At 40.7% G+C, this 16,899-nt stretch overlaps 1 protein-coding gene across 6 annotated transcripts in view; it reads right to left on the minus strand.

The window, feature by feature from the left end:
* FCHSD2 (FCH and double SH3 domains 2) overlaps window positions 1-16,899 on the minus strand; it is a 246,548-nt gene that overhangs the window by 77,736 nt on the left and 151,913 nt on the right. For all 6 annotated transcript variants that reach the window (XM_034759167.1, XM_034759165.1, XM_034759164.1 and 3 more), the window contains 2 exons: window positions 16,645-16,699; window positions 16,122-16,250 (listed from right to left, as the gene is read on the minus strand). In XM_034759167.1, coding sequence (XP_034615058.1) covers window positions 16,122-16,250; window positions 16,645-16,699 — 184 coding nt within the window. The remainder of the gene's footprint in view (window positions 1-16,121; window positions 16,251-16,644; window positions 16,700-16,899) is intronic.

Here is a 16,899-nt window from a genome sequence, read left to right on the forward strand (position 1 = left end):
TTGTGAAATGGAATTTCCACCCTCTGCACAGCTCTAGTTAAAATGCTTAAGTACCCAGACTGATCTAGCGATAGCTGCTCTAGGCATGACTATTTATATGGTTTAGTTTCAATTACTCTAGTTCCCTAGAACTTGGGTCATCAGGGCCTGTGAATGGGGGCCTTGTCCCCACAGACAAGGGATTATCTTGATCATTAGTGAGTCACTTGGCTGATCAATCAGAACTGAAGGGTTTCCCAATCAATCATCCTCAGATAAAATAAGGATGGGTGCCCTGTCAGTCTGAAGAGGAAATGCTAAGATTGAGGATTCCCTCATTCTTCTCAGTGGGACATCAATGAGAGTTCAGAGGGCAAGTAAGGAGAAATTATGGGAGTGAGGAAAAGAGGTAGAGAACAGTGGGGAAGGGGTGCTCAGCTGCACAGCAACTCATTTCTCTGTAACTGTGTGCAATGGAAGAGTGTACATTAGCATGCTGAGGAGGAGACTGACACTGGCTAACTTCAGCTTTTCAACTGCCCCCTCTAATCCAATCCAATCAATATAGCAATCTTGTGTAATTCATTAATTTTGATATTCACCTTAATTTACATCTCACTGCTCCAAAGTTTACAATGTTAAATGTGCTGCAGATTTTTGCACTGAACCAAGTAACTACCTTGCAGAAGTTGTCAAATGGAGAAAGGTGGACATTTTGGTAGAGCTCGGTAGAGGAGACTCAGGTCTTGGCACCCAGGAAGGTACGGGAGCTGGTTTGCAGAAGGCAGCTCAGGCTTTTGGTACTGAACTTCCTTTTTAACTCCCCTCTAGGATAAGGGCAGAGATTACTTTAAATTTCAAATGGGAGTCTTTACCCACCCTAGCATCTCTAGACAGTGAGAAGCTGAGTAGTGCATTCCACCCAAACTCATACCACTACCTCCAAAAGTGACAAACAAGTAAATTGATCTTGATGTTTGCATTAAAGTGATTGTCACTGAAATAGTTAATGTTGACATTTAAATCGTAATCTCTTCTTACAGTAAGGAAAGGCATGTTTATTATTTACCCTTAACTGAGAAGAAATTATACCCTGATGATCACACTAGCCTTAACGCATGATGTTGTTTCACTCCAGTTTTTCTTCTATCTCAGTTTACCAAACTATGCAACAAAGGTATTTACAACTATCTTCACAGTCATGAGGGTTAGAAACGTACATCTACATCTTCAAATGCGGATGCCTAAAGTTAGGGTCCTAAATCCATATTTAGGCATTTACATAAAACCCGCTTGAGGACTTGCAGGGGTGTCTGACTTCTACAGACTTTGTTGGTGCTCAGCACTTCCTACATCAAGTCACTTCTATTTAGGGGATTTGGGGGCCCAAGCTTAGGCACCCACATTTTTTTTTAAATGAAAGCTTAGATAATGGAGCACAATTACATGGTAATTTGAAAATCTTCAATTATGCAGATAAATAACCACATTATAAACAGTGCAAGTTAAAAAATCCACACACGTGAGCATGTGGAAGTTGATCACAGGGATGACTACTGGAAAGAAACACAAATTGTATTTTTGTCTACACACTTTTATTGGAATGCTAGTGCATTTTAAAACCAGCCCACCTAGCACTGGAAGAGAACTTATTGTGTGACTGTGGCTTAACATCTAGCTCACAGTTGGATGTAAAAGGAGGAAATGAAAAAAAAACCAGTTCTCTCTTTAGTTACCCCTTTTATAACTGAGAGAACTTAGGTATCCTAATACTGGAAGGGAATAGTAAGTGCGGAATTTATAATAGCAACAATTATACCAAAAATGTGAACTTTTCCTGGTAATATAATATAATTTTCATGCTACTACTTATGACTTAGTATAGCATTAGTTGTGTACCAGAAGTACACTGGAAGTTTTCTACTTTTAACCTACATTTTAAAAATGTAATACGATGGTAAGAGCATGTAAAAGAATTTCTGGCAGCAACAACATGGTGGTATACCTAGTTATAGCGCATGCATGTGTGAACATACACATTCAAGCAAGCCCTACATCTTTTACTCAGTTAGTCCATAAACTGAACATCTACAATACAGCATTGGTAGTAAAATACCTGGAACAACTTGAAAGTTGCAGTTAACGCAGAACATGCCAATTTATCATTTAAGTAGGATGGACTGACCAAAGCCAAGCAACTGTCTGACATTGCACTGGCAACTAAACAATTTCTGGGAATAACTCAAGATGTTAGCCAAAATCTATGAAGCCCCTAGATGATCTTTCAGGTCCCTTCTACAATTGCTAACACCAGTTCAGCTCCACTGGTGCTAGCAAAGTCTCGAGTCTGAGAGTAAACCTAATGGCAGTTGCTGATGCTGTTTTAAACACTCACAGTTAGAACTGCTGTGAACAGGGTTAGATGACACAGTGCTGAAAATTCAGGACTCCCAAAGTTGCTAACAATGATAGAGGCAAACTGGTGTTAGCATTGGTGGGAAATTTTTGAAAAACATGCTTCGTGCAGACAGCCACAGAGGCTGCCTCTTCCCTTGTGGCCCATCCTAGCATCTTTGGTTAATGTAGTTGCTCCACTTTCAGAGAAGTGAGCTGTAGGCTGGAGACTTATCTACGTTTTATAGAATTTTGCCCTTTCAAACTAAAGCAATGGCACCCAAACACATTGGAGATAAAAGAGAAGTAAAAATATGATGTTCAAGGAAAATTATGTATAACTGGTGTCTTGTTTAAGTCTGCAACATCACAAGAAACTTAATTAAGCACAAGACAGCCAGTCTAAACAATTTTACTTCCTCATACCAAAAATAAGCCAAAAAGTACAGAGTAAATAGGGAAGGTACTTAACAGGTGACTGGTACACAGAAAACCCCCACAAATGAAACCACAATGTCAAAGAATATCAAGTATGTTATCTATTGATGCTATCCCGCTTTCCCCCAATTCCTCCAACAGCCAAGAGCATAATATTTAGCGCACTATGGAGGCTCTGACTAGAGGGAAAAAGTGCTTTAGTTAGTAATGCTACCTAGTGAAGTTTGTCAGGCTGTGAAAGGAATTTTTTTTATATAATGAAAGGTGCACAAATATCTTTAAATAGTTCTTTGCTATTAAACAAAGCACAATTGGTTTTCATTCTGAAATATATGCTCAAAAAACCCCAAAGAACAAATTAGAGCAGTAGGGATATGTTACTGACCACCTGACCAAGATGGTGACAATGACTGTGAAATGCTCAGGGAGATTAGAGAGGCTACAAAGGTAAAAAACACAATAATAATGGAAGATTTCAACTGTCCTCATACTGACTGGATATGTGTCAGAAAGGGATGCAGAGATAAAATGTCTAGATACCGTAAATGACTATTTCTTGGAGCAGCTAATCCTGAAACCTTCAAGGGGACAGGCAATTCTTGGTTCAGTCCTTGTAAAACACAGGATCTGGTCCAAGAGGTGAAAAGAGCTGAACAGCTCAGTAATAGCAAACCTAACGTAATTAAATTTCATATCCTTGTAGAGGGAAAAATACATAAATACCCCCAGAGCAGCATTTAATTTTAAAAAGGAGAACTAGTTAAATGGAAATTAAAAGGAACAGTCAACAAGGATGAAATGCCTGCAAGCTGCATGGAGACTATTTAAAAGTGCCATAATAGAGGCTCGAACTAAACGTAGACCCCAAATAACAACAAACAAAAAAACAAAACAGCACTATGGCTAAGCACCGGCTTAAGAGGCAGTTAGAGGCAAAAAGGAATCCTTTAAAAACTGGAAGTCAAATCTTACTGGGGAAAATAGAAGGGAGCATAAACTCCAACAAGTGTAAAACTATAATAAGGTAGGCCACAGAAGAATTTGAAGAGCAACTACCTAAGGACACAAAAATGAATAGCAATTTTTTTAAGCACATCAGAAACAGGAAGCCTGCCAAATAGTCAGCGGGGCCATTGGATGATTGGGATGCTAACGTAGCATTCAAGGAAGACAAGGCTGTTATGGAGAAACTAAACAAATTCTTTGCATTGTTCTTCACTGAAGAAGATATGGGGGAGATCCCCACACCCAAGCCATTCTTTTTAGGTGATGCATTTGAGGAACTGTCCTAGGCTGAGGTGTCAATAGAGGAAGTTTCGGAATAAACTGATAAACTAAACAGGAGTAAGCCACCAGGTCCAGATGGCATTCCTCCAAGAGTTCTGAAGAAACTCAAATATGAAATTGCAAAACTACTAACAATAGTATGTAACCAATTGCTTAAACCACCCTCAGTACTAGATGATTGGATAATAGCTAATGTAACGCTGATTTTTAAAAATGCCTAACTTCACTACCAAGCAAACAGGTTGAAACTATAGTAAAGAACAGAATTACCAGGCACATAGATAAACAAGGTATGCTGGGGGAAGAGACAACATGGCTTTTGTAAAGAGAAATCACGCCTCAGAAATCTATTAGAATTGTTCAAGGGAGTCTACAAGCATCTGGACAAGGCTGATCCAGTCAATATAGCATAGTTGGACTTTCAGAACACCTTTGACAAGGTCCCTCACCAAAGGCTTTTAAGCAAAGTTAGCAATCATAGGATAAGAGGGAAGATCCTCTCATGGTCAGTAACTGGTTAAAAGATTCCTTATTGAGGTTGCAGGAACAAACCATCCCGATGTGTAGAAAGAATAGTAAATATGGCAGGCGACCAGCTTGGCTAAACAGTGAAATCCTTGCTGATCTTAAATGCAAAAAAGAGGCTTATAAGAAGTGGAAGATTGGACAAATGACCAGGGAGGAGTATAAAAATATTGCTCAGGCGTGCAGGAGTGAAATCAGGAAGGCCAAATCACACTTGGAGTTGCAGTTAGCAAGAGATGTTAAGAGTAACAAGAAAGGTTTCTTCAGGTATGTTAGCAACAAGAAGAAAATCAAGGAAAGTGTGGGCCCCTTACTGAATGAGGGAGGCAACCTAGTGACCGACGATGTGGAAAAAGCTAATGTACTCAATGATTTTTTTGCCTCTGTCTTCACGCACAAGGTCAGCTCCCAGATTGCTGCACTGGGCAGTACAGCATGGGGAGAAGGTGACCAGCCCTCTGTGGAGAAAGAAGTGGTTCGGGACTATTTAGAAAAACTGGACGTGCACAAGTCCATGGGGCCGGATGCGCTGCATCCGAGGGTGCTAAAGGAGTTGGCGGGTGAGATTGCAGAGCCATTAGCCATTATTTTTGAAAACTCATGGCGATCGGGGGAGGTCCCAGATGACTGGAAAAAGGCTAATGTAGTGCCCATCTTTAAAAAAGGGAAGAAGGAGGATCCGGGGAACTACAGGCCAGTCAGCCTCACCTCAGTCCCTGGAAAAATTATGGAGCAGGTCCTCAAGGAATCAATTATGAAACATTTAGAGGAGAGGAAAGTGATCAGGAACAGTCAGCATGGATTCACGAAGGGGAAGTCGTGCCTGACTAACCTAATTGCCTTCTATGATGAGATAACTGGCTCTGTGGATGAGGGGAAAGCAGTGGATGTGTTATTTCTTGACTTTAGCAAAGCTTTTGATACGGTCTCCCACAGTATTCTTGCCACCAAGTTAAAGAAGTATGGGCTGGATGAATGGACTGTAAGGTGGATAGAAAGCTGGCTAGATCGTCGGGCTCAACGGGTAGTGATCAATGGCTCCATGTCTAGTTGGCAGCCGGTTTCAAGTGGAGTGCCCCAAGGGTCGGTCCTGGGGCCGGTTTTGTTTAATATCTTTATTAATGATCTGGAGGATGGTGTGGACTGCACTCTCAGCAAGTTTGCAGATGACACTAAACTAGGAGGCGTGGTAGATACACTAGAGGGTAGGGATCGGATACAGAGGGACCTAGACAAATTAGAGGATTGGGCAGAAAAAAACCTGATGAGGTTCAACAAGGACAAGTGCAGAGTCCTGCACTTAGGACGGAAGAATCCCATGCACTGCTACAGACTAGGGACCGAATGGCTAGGTAGCAGTTCTGCTGAAAAGGACCTAGGGGTCACAGTGGACGAGAAGCTGGATATGAGTCAACAGTGTGCTCTTGTTGCCAAGAAGGCTAACGGCATTTTGGGCTGTATAAGTAGGGGCATTGCCAGCAGATCGAGGAACGTGATCGTTCCCCTTTATTCGACATTGGTGAGGCCTCATCTGGAATACTGTGTCCAGTTTTGGGCCCCACACTACAAGAAGGATGTGGAAAAATTGGAAAGAGTCCAGCGGAGGGCAACAAAAATGATTAGGGGTCTGGAGCACATGACTTATGAGGAGAGGCTGAGAGAACTGGGATTGTTTAGTCTCCAGAAGAGAAGAATGAGGGGGGATTTGATAGCAGCCTTCAACTACCTGAAGGGGGGTTCCAAAGAGGATGGAGCTCGGCTGTTCTCAGTGGTGGCAGATGACAGAACAAGGAGCAATGGTCTCAAGTTGCAGTGGGGGAGGTCCAGGTTGGATATCAGGAAAAACTATTTCACTAGGAGGGTGGTGAAACACTGGAATGCGTTACCTAGGGAGGTGGTGGAGTCTCCTTCCTTGGAGGTTTTTAAGGCCCGGCTTGACAAAGCCCTGGCTGGGATGATTTAGCTGGGAATTGGTCCTGCTTTGAGCAGGGGGTTGGACTAGATGACCTCTTGAGGTCCCTTCCAACTCTGATATTCTATGATTCTATGATTCTATGATTGGAAACAAAGGGTAGGAATAAATGGTCAGTTTTCACAATGGAGAGAGTGGGGTACCCAAGGATCTGCACTTGGATCTGTGCTGTTCAACATATTCATAAATTATTTGGAAAAGGGGGTGAACAGTGAGGTGGCAAAGTTTGCAGATGATACAAAATTACTCAATATAGCTAAGTTCAATGCTGATTGCGAAGAGTTACAAAGGCATCTCACTAAACTGGGTGACTGGGCAATGAAACGGCAGATGAAATTGGATCTTGGTAAGTGCAAAGTAATGCACATTGGAAACAATAATCCCAACTATACATACAAAATGATAGGATATAAATTAGCTATTACCACTTAACTATCCATGATGATTCTAAGATCTTTCTTATCTGAAAACATCTGCTCAATGTTCAGCAGAGTCAAAAAGGCAAATAATGTTAGGAACCAGTAGGGAAGAGAGAGATAAGAAGACAGGAAATAGCAAAATGCTACTATATAAATCCATATTATACGGACGCCTTGAACACTGCATGCAGTTTTGGTCACCCCATCTCAAAAAAGATATATTAGAATTAGAAAAGATGCAGAGAAGAGAAACAAAAATGATTACTGATATGAAACAGCTTCCATAAGAGGAGAGATGTTATTTACGCCTTCACATAACACAAGAAACAGTGGTCACTCAATGAAATTAATAGGCAGCAGGTTTAAAACAAACATAAGGAAATACTTCCTCACATAATGCACGATCAACCTGCGGAACTCGTTGCCAGGGGATGTTGTGAAGGTCCCAAGTATAACTGGGTTCAAAAAAATAATTAGATAAGTTCATGGAGGATAGGTCCATCAATGGCTATTAGCTAAGATGATCAGGGACATAACCCCAGGCTCCTGGTATCCCTAAATCACCAACTGCCAGAAGCTGGGACTGGATGACTGGTGATACAGAAAAGAACACTTTTGACAGGATACTGGGCTATATGGACCACTGATTTGACTCAATATGGCTGTTCTCACATTCTATAATATGACTTATGACTCTATTGTAGATCTATCCCCAATCCTGTTTCCAATATGCTTTTGCACTCTTAAGGCAATTCTTATTTAAAGACCTTACTTAAAAACAGAAGCATTCAAAAGCCGTCTTCTGTGAATGAGGCACACATTTTGAGTAATTTTTTTTAAAAATAATAAAATAGCTTACAAGGGTATTTACTTCTTCAGGTCTGGGAAAGATACACAAGGTGGAACAGATTGTTTAGTGTAACACATATTCTAAGGGACCACTCAAAGTGGAGTGGATCGTTAACACTTCTGCGGTCATAGATCAAAAGTGTGCGGGGCTAGTGGGTTACAGATTGTTTTAATAAGGCGTAATTCCAATATCTCTGTTCAGTCCAGGATTTTTAGTGTCTAGCAGAGTTATGAACTTAAACTCCCAGGCTCATCTTTGGATAGTGTTGTGCAGGTTTCCTTTGAGGATGAGGACTGATAGGTCAGACATAAAGTGATCGTTTTGTGAAGTGTTCACCACAGGTGATAGGGTGTTTTTATCTTATCTTTTTCTTGTGAGTGTCCATTTGAGATCATAGTAATTGGTTTCATGCATGAGGTTGTTATTGGGGCATTTAGTGCACTGGATGAGGTATATCTCATGTTGTGATATGCATGTCTAGGAACCATGAATCTTGAAAGGTGTGTTGGGGGCAGGTGTTGATCACTGTAGCAGTGGAGATACACTACAGGTTTTAAATCTGTTCTGGCAGGGTCTGGTGCTGCTTTGAGTTGGTGTGTCCTGGTCAGTGGGAGCTTGCTTCTGATGATGAGCTTGGAGAGGCTGGAGTGCTGTTTGAAGGCTGTAAGTGGGGATTCAGGAAAGATTTATTTCAGGGTAGGGTCCTGTTGTGTGCTATGCACCCTCCCTGTCCTCTTTTCGGGCGGTTTGGAGTTGTGATACCACCTTGATTACAGTCTACCAGACTATCCCTAGTCTGGAAGCATGACTCAGTGGCCAGAGTCAAGATGGCTGTCCTCAGGTGCAGGGCCATGAGGCCTAATGGCCAGAGTCAATATAGATGCCCTTGTGTTTGGGGCCGTGTGGTCTAGTGGCCAGAGTCTATTCAGCTGCCCTTGGAGTCAGGGCTGTGCGGCCCAATGGCCGGAGTCAGTATGGCTGCCCTGGGGAATCAGGGCTGTGTGGCCCAATGGCCGGAGTCAGTATGGCTGCCTTGGGGATCAGGGCTGTGTGGCCTAATGGCCGGAGTCAGTATGGCTGCCTTGGGGATCAGGGCTGTGCGGCCCAATGGGCCAAGTCAGTATGGCTGCCTTGGGGATCAGGGCTGTGCGGCCCAATGGGCCAAGTCAGTATGGCTGCCTTGGGGATCAGGGCTGTGCGGCCCAATGGCCGGAGTCAGTATGGCTGCCTTGGGGATCAGGGCTGTGCGGCCCAATGGGCCAAGTCAGTATGGCTGCCTTGGGGATCAGGGCTGTGTGGCCCAATGGCCGGAGTCAGTATGGCTGCCTTGGGGAATCAGGGCTGTGTGGCCCAATGGCCGGAGTCAGTATGGCTGCCTTGGGGATCAGGGCTGTGCGGCCCAATGGCCGGAGTCAGTATGGCTGCCCTGGGGAATCAGGGCTGTGTGGCCCAATGGCCGGAGTCAGTATGGCTGCCCTGGGGAATCAGGGCTGTGTGGCCCAATGGCCCAAGTCAGTATGGCTGCCCTGGGGAATCAGGGCTGCATGGCCTAATGGCTAGAGTCAATCCAACTGCCCTTGGGCTCAGGACTGTTTGGCTCAATGGCCAGAGTCAGTACAACTGCCCTTGATGTCTTGGCTGTGTAGCCAAAGGGCCAGAGTCAGAGGCCACCACCTTGAGTGGTTGGGGTGGGGCAGGTGGACCTGGACCCTCCATGTGATGAGTGTGGTCACCACCCAGTCAGTGGGGATCCTACCGCAACACGCTGACTTTCCTCGGGTGGGATATACCACTCACCCTGCCTCTCTGGGCCACTTCCTACCACGTGTCCTGAAGCTGGGGTCTGTTAGTCATCAGGGGTTCTGAACTCCTCAGCGAAGGTAGCTGGCTGGGATTCGGATTCCAGTCGGCCGGCCATAGGCAACAGGTCTCCGGTCTGGGCCTCGGGATCTCTGGTTCCTGCAGTCAGAGGCTGAGGCAGCTCCTGGCTGGAGTCTCCACCAAGCGTCCTTCCTCCTTGGCAGTCAGTCTAGAATGAGTTGGTCTGCTCCCTTTTATACCAAGGCAGCAGTTGGAGCATGCCCAGCACAGTCTGAGGAGCGGGACTTCCGCTGTCCATAATGTTAGATTAACCCTATCTTGTCTAGTGCGGGGTGTGCACACCCCGAAACAGGTCCCCATCGAGTATGGGTTATAGTTGTTTGATGTTAACCCGTATGTTAGTCCATCCAAAACATAGGGGAAAAAAAGTTTTAAAAGGGTAAGAAGGAGAAACTTAAGCAGAAATGTATAAGCTCTACGAGTTCTACAAACAGTGAGTTATAAATAATTTACCATGTCTCTGATTTTTAAGTTATATTGGAATATTTCCTGTTTTTCTGTATAGGTCAAGTCTTCACAGTTGCTGAAAGATTGTGGTGGATGTGATGTTTGTTAAGGATTTCACAGCCAATTTTTTTCCTGAAGCAGTCAATGTAATGATCAAGAATGTGGTTTTGTCCACTCTGTGGGGTCCAGACAGATGATTTTTTTTTCTTATGCTTGTCAGCAGGGACGTAGTAATTGTGAGTAGTGTCATCATTATTGTGAAAGAATTCTTTGACATGGAGTCAGTGGAAGAATTTTTCTAGTTCTACATGTTAGTATTGTATCAGATTTGGTGGCAGGGCCTGAGAGCGTACAGATAATTCAGCTCCAGTGAGGGGTAGTCTTGATAAACTGATGATGTTCAAATGTTGTGCGGTGTCCATGTGGTGGGTGCTGGTGCTCTGGTTTCTCCCGGAGGCAGTGTTCTTTGGGTAGTAGAATAGTTGTAGTTGGTTCATTTTTTTGTTTTTGTGATGGCGGTCCTCAGGTTTTTCTGATGGTTGTTTTGGATTTCTTGAATCATTTCCAGCTAACTTTCCTGGTTTTCCTTTCCTCCCACATACTGGAGGAATGCACCAGAAATGAAAAAGCACCCATGTGAAATATAAGGTGCAATGTCAGCTAGGACAAAACACCATATAGGGAGGGACATTTAGGTCTGACACAGAAAAATGTGTAAGGACCAAAATCTCTTCTTAATGAGAGATCTATGCTATACATCTTATTCACTAGTATTGAAGTATAACAGGGAAAACAGGCCAGAAGACAGCAATGAAGCATAAAAAATTACAAACGGGATCTTGCAAAAAGATTCAAGCAGAAGGACTTTGAAGCACTCTGGTGTTTCTTCATGACCATAAGGAGAATAGTTTTAGGGGTTGTATTTCCAGCTCTCTGCATACTATCTTAAATATGCAAGCCCCATTAAATGTTAGTGAGAGCTGTGATTCCAGTCCATGATGCAAGGTAACAAAAGATTACCGCTTTGTGACTTGCAATACGAAGAAAATGCGCACTACCATGAAAATATGTTTCCCCCAAACAGCGTAAACAGTCCGCGTGCGGATCACACACTGGCACAGATCACCTACAAGTGTCGCACGACTTAAAACTGCCCGGGCGCTCTAGCTAAACTAAACTAAACTAACTAAACAACTAACTAACTACAGGTACCATACACTGAATAAACAAGCAGTTTTGGGGATGAGCTACTACGGGTGCTGCTAGGGGGAAAGCTCCCGGCACCAGTGCACGTGGCAAGCATGCGCACCTATTGTGGAATACACATGAGCAATCACTCGAAGAACTACTACACACTATGATACTTATTGGTGGCCCATGAGCAGGAGGATAGCACAATCCTAGCCTTTCTAACTCAGATATAATGAACTAAAAGTATAACTACTCTAGATCAAACTTGAATTAACCTAATTCCAACATTTACTTTCCTTCCTCTTCCCACCCGTAACAGTCTAAAAATGATAAATGATCTAGGCAAACACTAGCCCTTATGATTTCAAGGCTGTATACAGTTACAGCTAAAGTTGAACTTCATGAAATGCTTACAAGTAATAGTAATATGGAACCTAATTGGAATTTCCTCCAATTGTAAACAAAAGAATCACAGCTAAATAGTATTTGCAAAATTTTTAAACAAAATTTCATTTCTAATCCAATTAAAGAACACTGGCTAAAACATTTTCTGTTCACTTAAATAATGTCACAGGGTTAAAGTTCAAAAGATGTACAAATATTTTCCCTTCACTCACCTGAAATGGAAACCAGCCTGCTAAGACACATTACATGAATATTCAAACTACGTAACATATGGACACTTTTACTTGAAATTTAAAAAAATTATATTAACCTAAAATTCTTTCTATTCAGCAAGTGTGAAGATTTGACCTATACAGAAAAACAGGAAATTTATCAGTACTACTTAAAAATCAGAGACATGGTAAATTATTTATAACTCACTGTTTGTAGAACTCGTAGAGCTTATAAATTTCTGCCTATATTTCTCCTTCTTACTCTTTTCAAACCTTTTGTTTCTATGTTTTGGATGGACTAACAGTTTCCAGATGTACAGTATGTAGTCTGTCTTCTGCCAAAACATCTTTCTGTAGTGCAATAGTATCATTTATTGTAGGATACTACCTCTAGGACTAATATTTGGTATTGACAGCAGCAGGAAAACCAGTAGAGGGAGCATGATTGTGGTTCTATGTAACACCTTCATCCTAAATTATGTAGGTGTTTCAATATCTTTGTACAATGGCTAGTATATAAGATCCTCAATCTTTACTGGTACTTCTAACACAAAGAAGAAATAAGCATAATTACACATGGTGCTTTCACGAACAATCCTTTGTATATCTTTGTAGCAAGCTTAAGCTAAAAATTTATTTATTTTATGAAACGCGTGTGTCAAATTGTATGTGCATCTAGAAAATCTTGACAGGTACATTACATACATTGAAAGACTAAATATAAAAACCGCAGCCTTCTTAAAAACATGCATTTAAAAAACTTAAAATTACACCGCAAGTTGCCATATTCAGAATGGTATGACTTAATTACTGACATTCTCAGTAGACAAAACTATGCATGGTAATTCAAAATAAATATAAATGAATGGAATAGATAGCAAAGGTAACTGGCCATTTATTTTACATCTCTACCGACTAATGTATGAAACTGATTCCATACAAAAAACCAAGAACAAAACAGCAAGCTTTCAAAGAAGCACGATAAAGCTTCAGAAACTGCAAGGTCACTGCAATGGCAGCTGTACAGAGCTCTATAGGAAGGACTCTAAAAACTGAAAGTCAGCAACCGTCAGCACTTAGTACAACAGACTGGATGTGTTCCAGCCAAGCAAGTCAGGCGTCAAATGAGTGCACTGTGAAATAGATAAGGAGACCACTGTCCCACCAATAAAAATACACAGTGCAAATTCTTATTCTGGAAACAATAAACTGATTAAAGCTAAAAACATACAAAAAGCCAGTATCACACACCAAAAGAACTGTGGTCTTTGAAACATTTGCAAATAAGCTACAAGCTTTATATTCTTAGTCCATTTGGTTAAAACACTGGGAATTTATACCACTTTAGAGTAATATAAATAGAAAATGTGTAAACCTCAGATAGAGTAGGCACATGACGGCTATTAATCAAATCCATATCGACAAATTCCAAAGCAACAAACATTAAACCAAATATGAACTATTTTTATACCTGAATACTGCTGTTTAAAAATATCTCTGCTAGAAAAAGAGCATATAAGAGACCCTTTGCATTTAAGAAACCCACAACCAAATGAAGATGGCCAACTAGTGAGTTTTCCCCATTCTTAAAAGCCTTACTTTAAAAAAGAAACAATAGATGGCTCAGTTAAGTGTTCTGGGTTTTTGTGGGATTTTTTTTTTTTTTTTTTTGAATCTGAAGATTAAACTTTCCCCAAATAAACAAAGTGTACAAAAATGCCATTTGTTAAATTCATAGAGACAATACACTAGTAGCCATACAAAATAGGACATAGATAATATTTTAGACTACATAGGATTAGTAACGATTCATGTTATTTTGTGTCATCAGGCCAGTTCTCAAATCTGGATGTGTTTGGTGTGCCTGCTGGAGACTGTTGATATTTGTGACATAGCCTACAGGTGTGTTTACTCTGGTAGCTTTTCCTGGATGTCTAATAGACCATATGTGTTTAATTTCTACTTGAGACAACAAATGTCTAATTGTTAATGTTTTAACAAAAGATAAATACCTGCCAATTTTTTTATTAGTGTCATATTAAAGAGGCATCCTTTTTAAAGTAAACTATGACCATTATGTCCCATAGCAATGGAGATTGGAAACCTAGCTAGGAAAGGAAAAAAAATTATAGATTCATAGATTCCGAGGCCAGAAGGGACCATTGTGATAATCTAGTCTGACTTCCTGTGTAACACAGGCTATAGAACTTTCCCAAAATAATTACTAGAGCATCTCTCTAACCTCTCAGGATAGGACAAGAAGCAATGGGCTTAAATTGCAGCAAGGGCGGTTTAGGTTGGACATTAGGAAAAACTTCGTAACTGTCAGAGTGCTTAAGCACTGGAATAAACTGTCTAGGGAGGTTGTGGAATCTCCAACACTGGGGGTTTTTAAGAGCAAGTTGGACAAACACCTATCAGGGATGGTCTAGATAATATTTAGTCCTGCCTTGAGTGCAGGGGACTGGACTAGATCACCTCTCGAGATCTCTTCCAGCTATATGATCTTTAAAAAAAAAAAATCTGATCTTGATTTAAAAATCATCAGTAACGGAGAAAACACCATGTGTCCGGTAAATTGAACCAATCATTAATAACCTTACTGTTAAAAAATTGCCCCTTATTTCCCGATTGAATTTGTCTAGCTTCAACTTCCAGCCATTGGATTGTATTATACTTTTCTCTGCTGGACTGAAGAGCCCATTATTAAATATTTGTTCCCCATGTAGGTACTTACAGACTGTAAACAATTCATCTCTTAACATTCTCTTTATGAAACTAAATAGATTGAGCTCTTTGAGTGTATTAATATAAGGCATAGTTTCTAATCCTTTAATCATTCTTACTTCTCGTCTCTGAACCCCCTTTCCAATTTATCAACATCCTTCTTGAATTTGTGGATACCAGAACTGGACATAGTATTCTAGAACTAGTCGCAACAGTGTCAAACAGAGACTCTGTTTATTCATCCCAGGATTGCATTAGCTTGTTTGGCCACAGAGTCACACTGGCAGCTAGTATTTAGTTGATAATCCATCACCACCCCCAAATCTTTGTTTCAGAGTCACTGCTTCCCAGAATAAAAGACCCTATTCTGTAAGTATGGCCTATATTCTTTGTTCCTAGATGTATATATTTATAGTTAGCAGTATTAAAACACACATTGTTTGCTTGCTCCCAGTTTGCCAAGCAATCCAGGTTACTCTGAATCAGTAACCCATCCTCTTCATTATTTACCACTTTCCCAATTTTATCAGTGATGATTTTATGTTTTCTTCCATTCACTGATAACACTGGAAACACACCCGATCGATAATGATTTTCCATTTACTATTACATTTTGAGACCTATCAGCTAGCCAGTTTTTAACCCATTTAATGTGCGCTTTGTTAATTTTATACAGTTTTAGTTTATTAATCAAAATATCATGTAGTACCAAGTCAAATGCCTGACAGAAGTCTAAAAATATTATATCAACACTATTACCTTTATCAACCAAACTTATAATCTTACCAGAGAGGTATCAAGTTAGTTTGACAGGATCTATTTTCCATAAACCCATGTTGATTGGCATTAAATATATTATATTAGCCTCCTTTAATTCTTTATCAGCCACTCCATTATCTTGCCAGGGACTGACATCTGACTGAAAGGCCTATAATTACCCAGGTCATCCTGTTTACCCTTTTTAAATATTGACACAACACTAGCTTTCTTCCAGTCTTCTGGAACTTATGCAGTGCTCTAAGACTTTCTGAAAATTAACATTAATGGTTCAGCCAGCTCTTTTAAAACTCTTGGATGCAAGTTATCTGGACCTGCTGATTTACAATGTCTAACTCTAGTAGCTGCTGTTTAACAGTCTCCAGAGATACTAGAGGAATGGAAAGAGTTTTATCAAATGATATGACTATATCATCAGTTTCTCCCCCAAATTCTCTTATTTCAGGGTTGATGGTGATCAGGAACATAGAAGAGGGTCAATATTGTGACCGACCCTGGTATATTGGGATAAAAGTATATGAATGTCAACATGTGTATTTCATGAAAACAATATTTGTATCTCATGAATTCTCGTCCCCACCTCAATAAGGAAAATCAAACTATATTAGCTCCCTTACCTTCATAATGTTCACCAAGTCTGTCTGATAGTAGCGATCCTGGTGTGCATTAGCAGCTGCCAAAGTGAGAAGGTAGTCATTCCTCGCATGGGTAGCCTTTGAATTACACTCGGACCGTCGTGCTTTTAACTATATTTAAAAAAAGGGAAATCGAAATGTAAGGCAGCTGATGTTGTACTTTTATACTATGAGCAAAGCATTAAAAGATATATGGCTTTAGATGGGTTGTTATATTTGTTGCTGCTTTGAATAATATTTCTATTATTTGCATATATACTTTATACGATTTTCAGTAGGCAAAATTCCAGCACAAATCGGTGAATGGCTGAACAGATTCATCATGTGCTTGTACTTGATTCTGGGGAAACATTCTGTACCAACTGGCCAATTGTTATAAAGACAATAGGCCTGATAAAATGTGAGGCCTCTCTAGATTCAAGATAACATTAGTTATGTGTCCCATGAAAGTGACATAATACTTTACTAAAGTTTTACTGAGTAGATAATTTATTCTTAAACTCACCTTTACACTTGCCTTCTGTAAGCTTATCCTTGACTGAAAGAGACTAAGCTTGGACCTGTATTAAAAGTCAATAGAATAGATTAATATCAGAAGTTGTCTCTGGGACAGATAGGGACACAAATGGGCTATCTGATAAGGGAGAGGTTTTCTTTTTGGGTTAAATAAATGCAGTAAAATAATTTAATAGCAATTTTTTAGGCTAAACATTTTATTTTTATATTTAAGAGTAAAAATTAGGGGTTTTAGGAAGTGGTT

The sequence above is a fragment of the Trachemys scripta genome, chromosome 1 (genome assembly GCF_013100865.1).
Source record: "Trachemys scripta elegans isolate TJP31775 chromosome 1, CAS_Tse_1.0, whole genome shotgun sequence".
Taxonomy (NCBI): Eukaryota; Metazoa; Chordata; order Testudines; family Emydidae; genus Trachemys; species Trachemys scripta.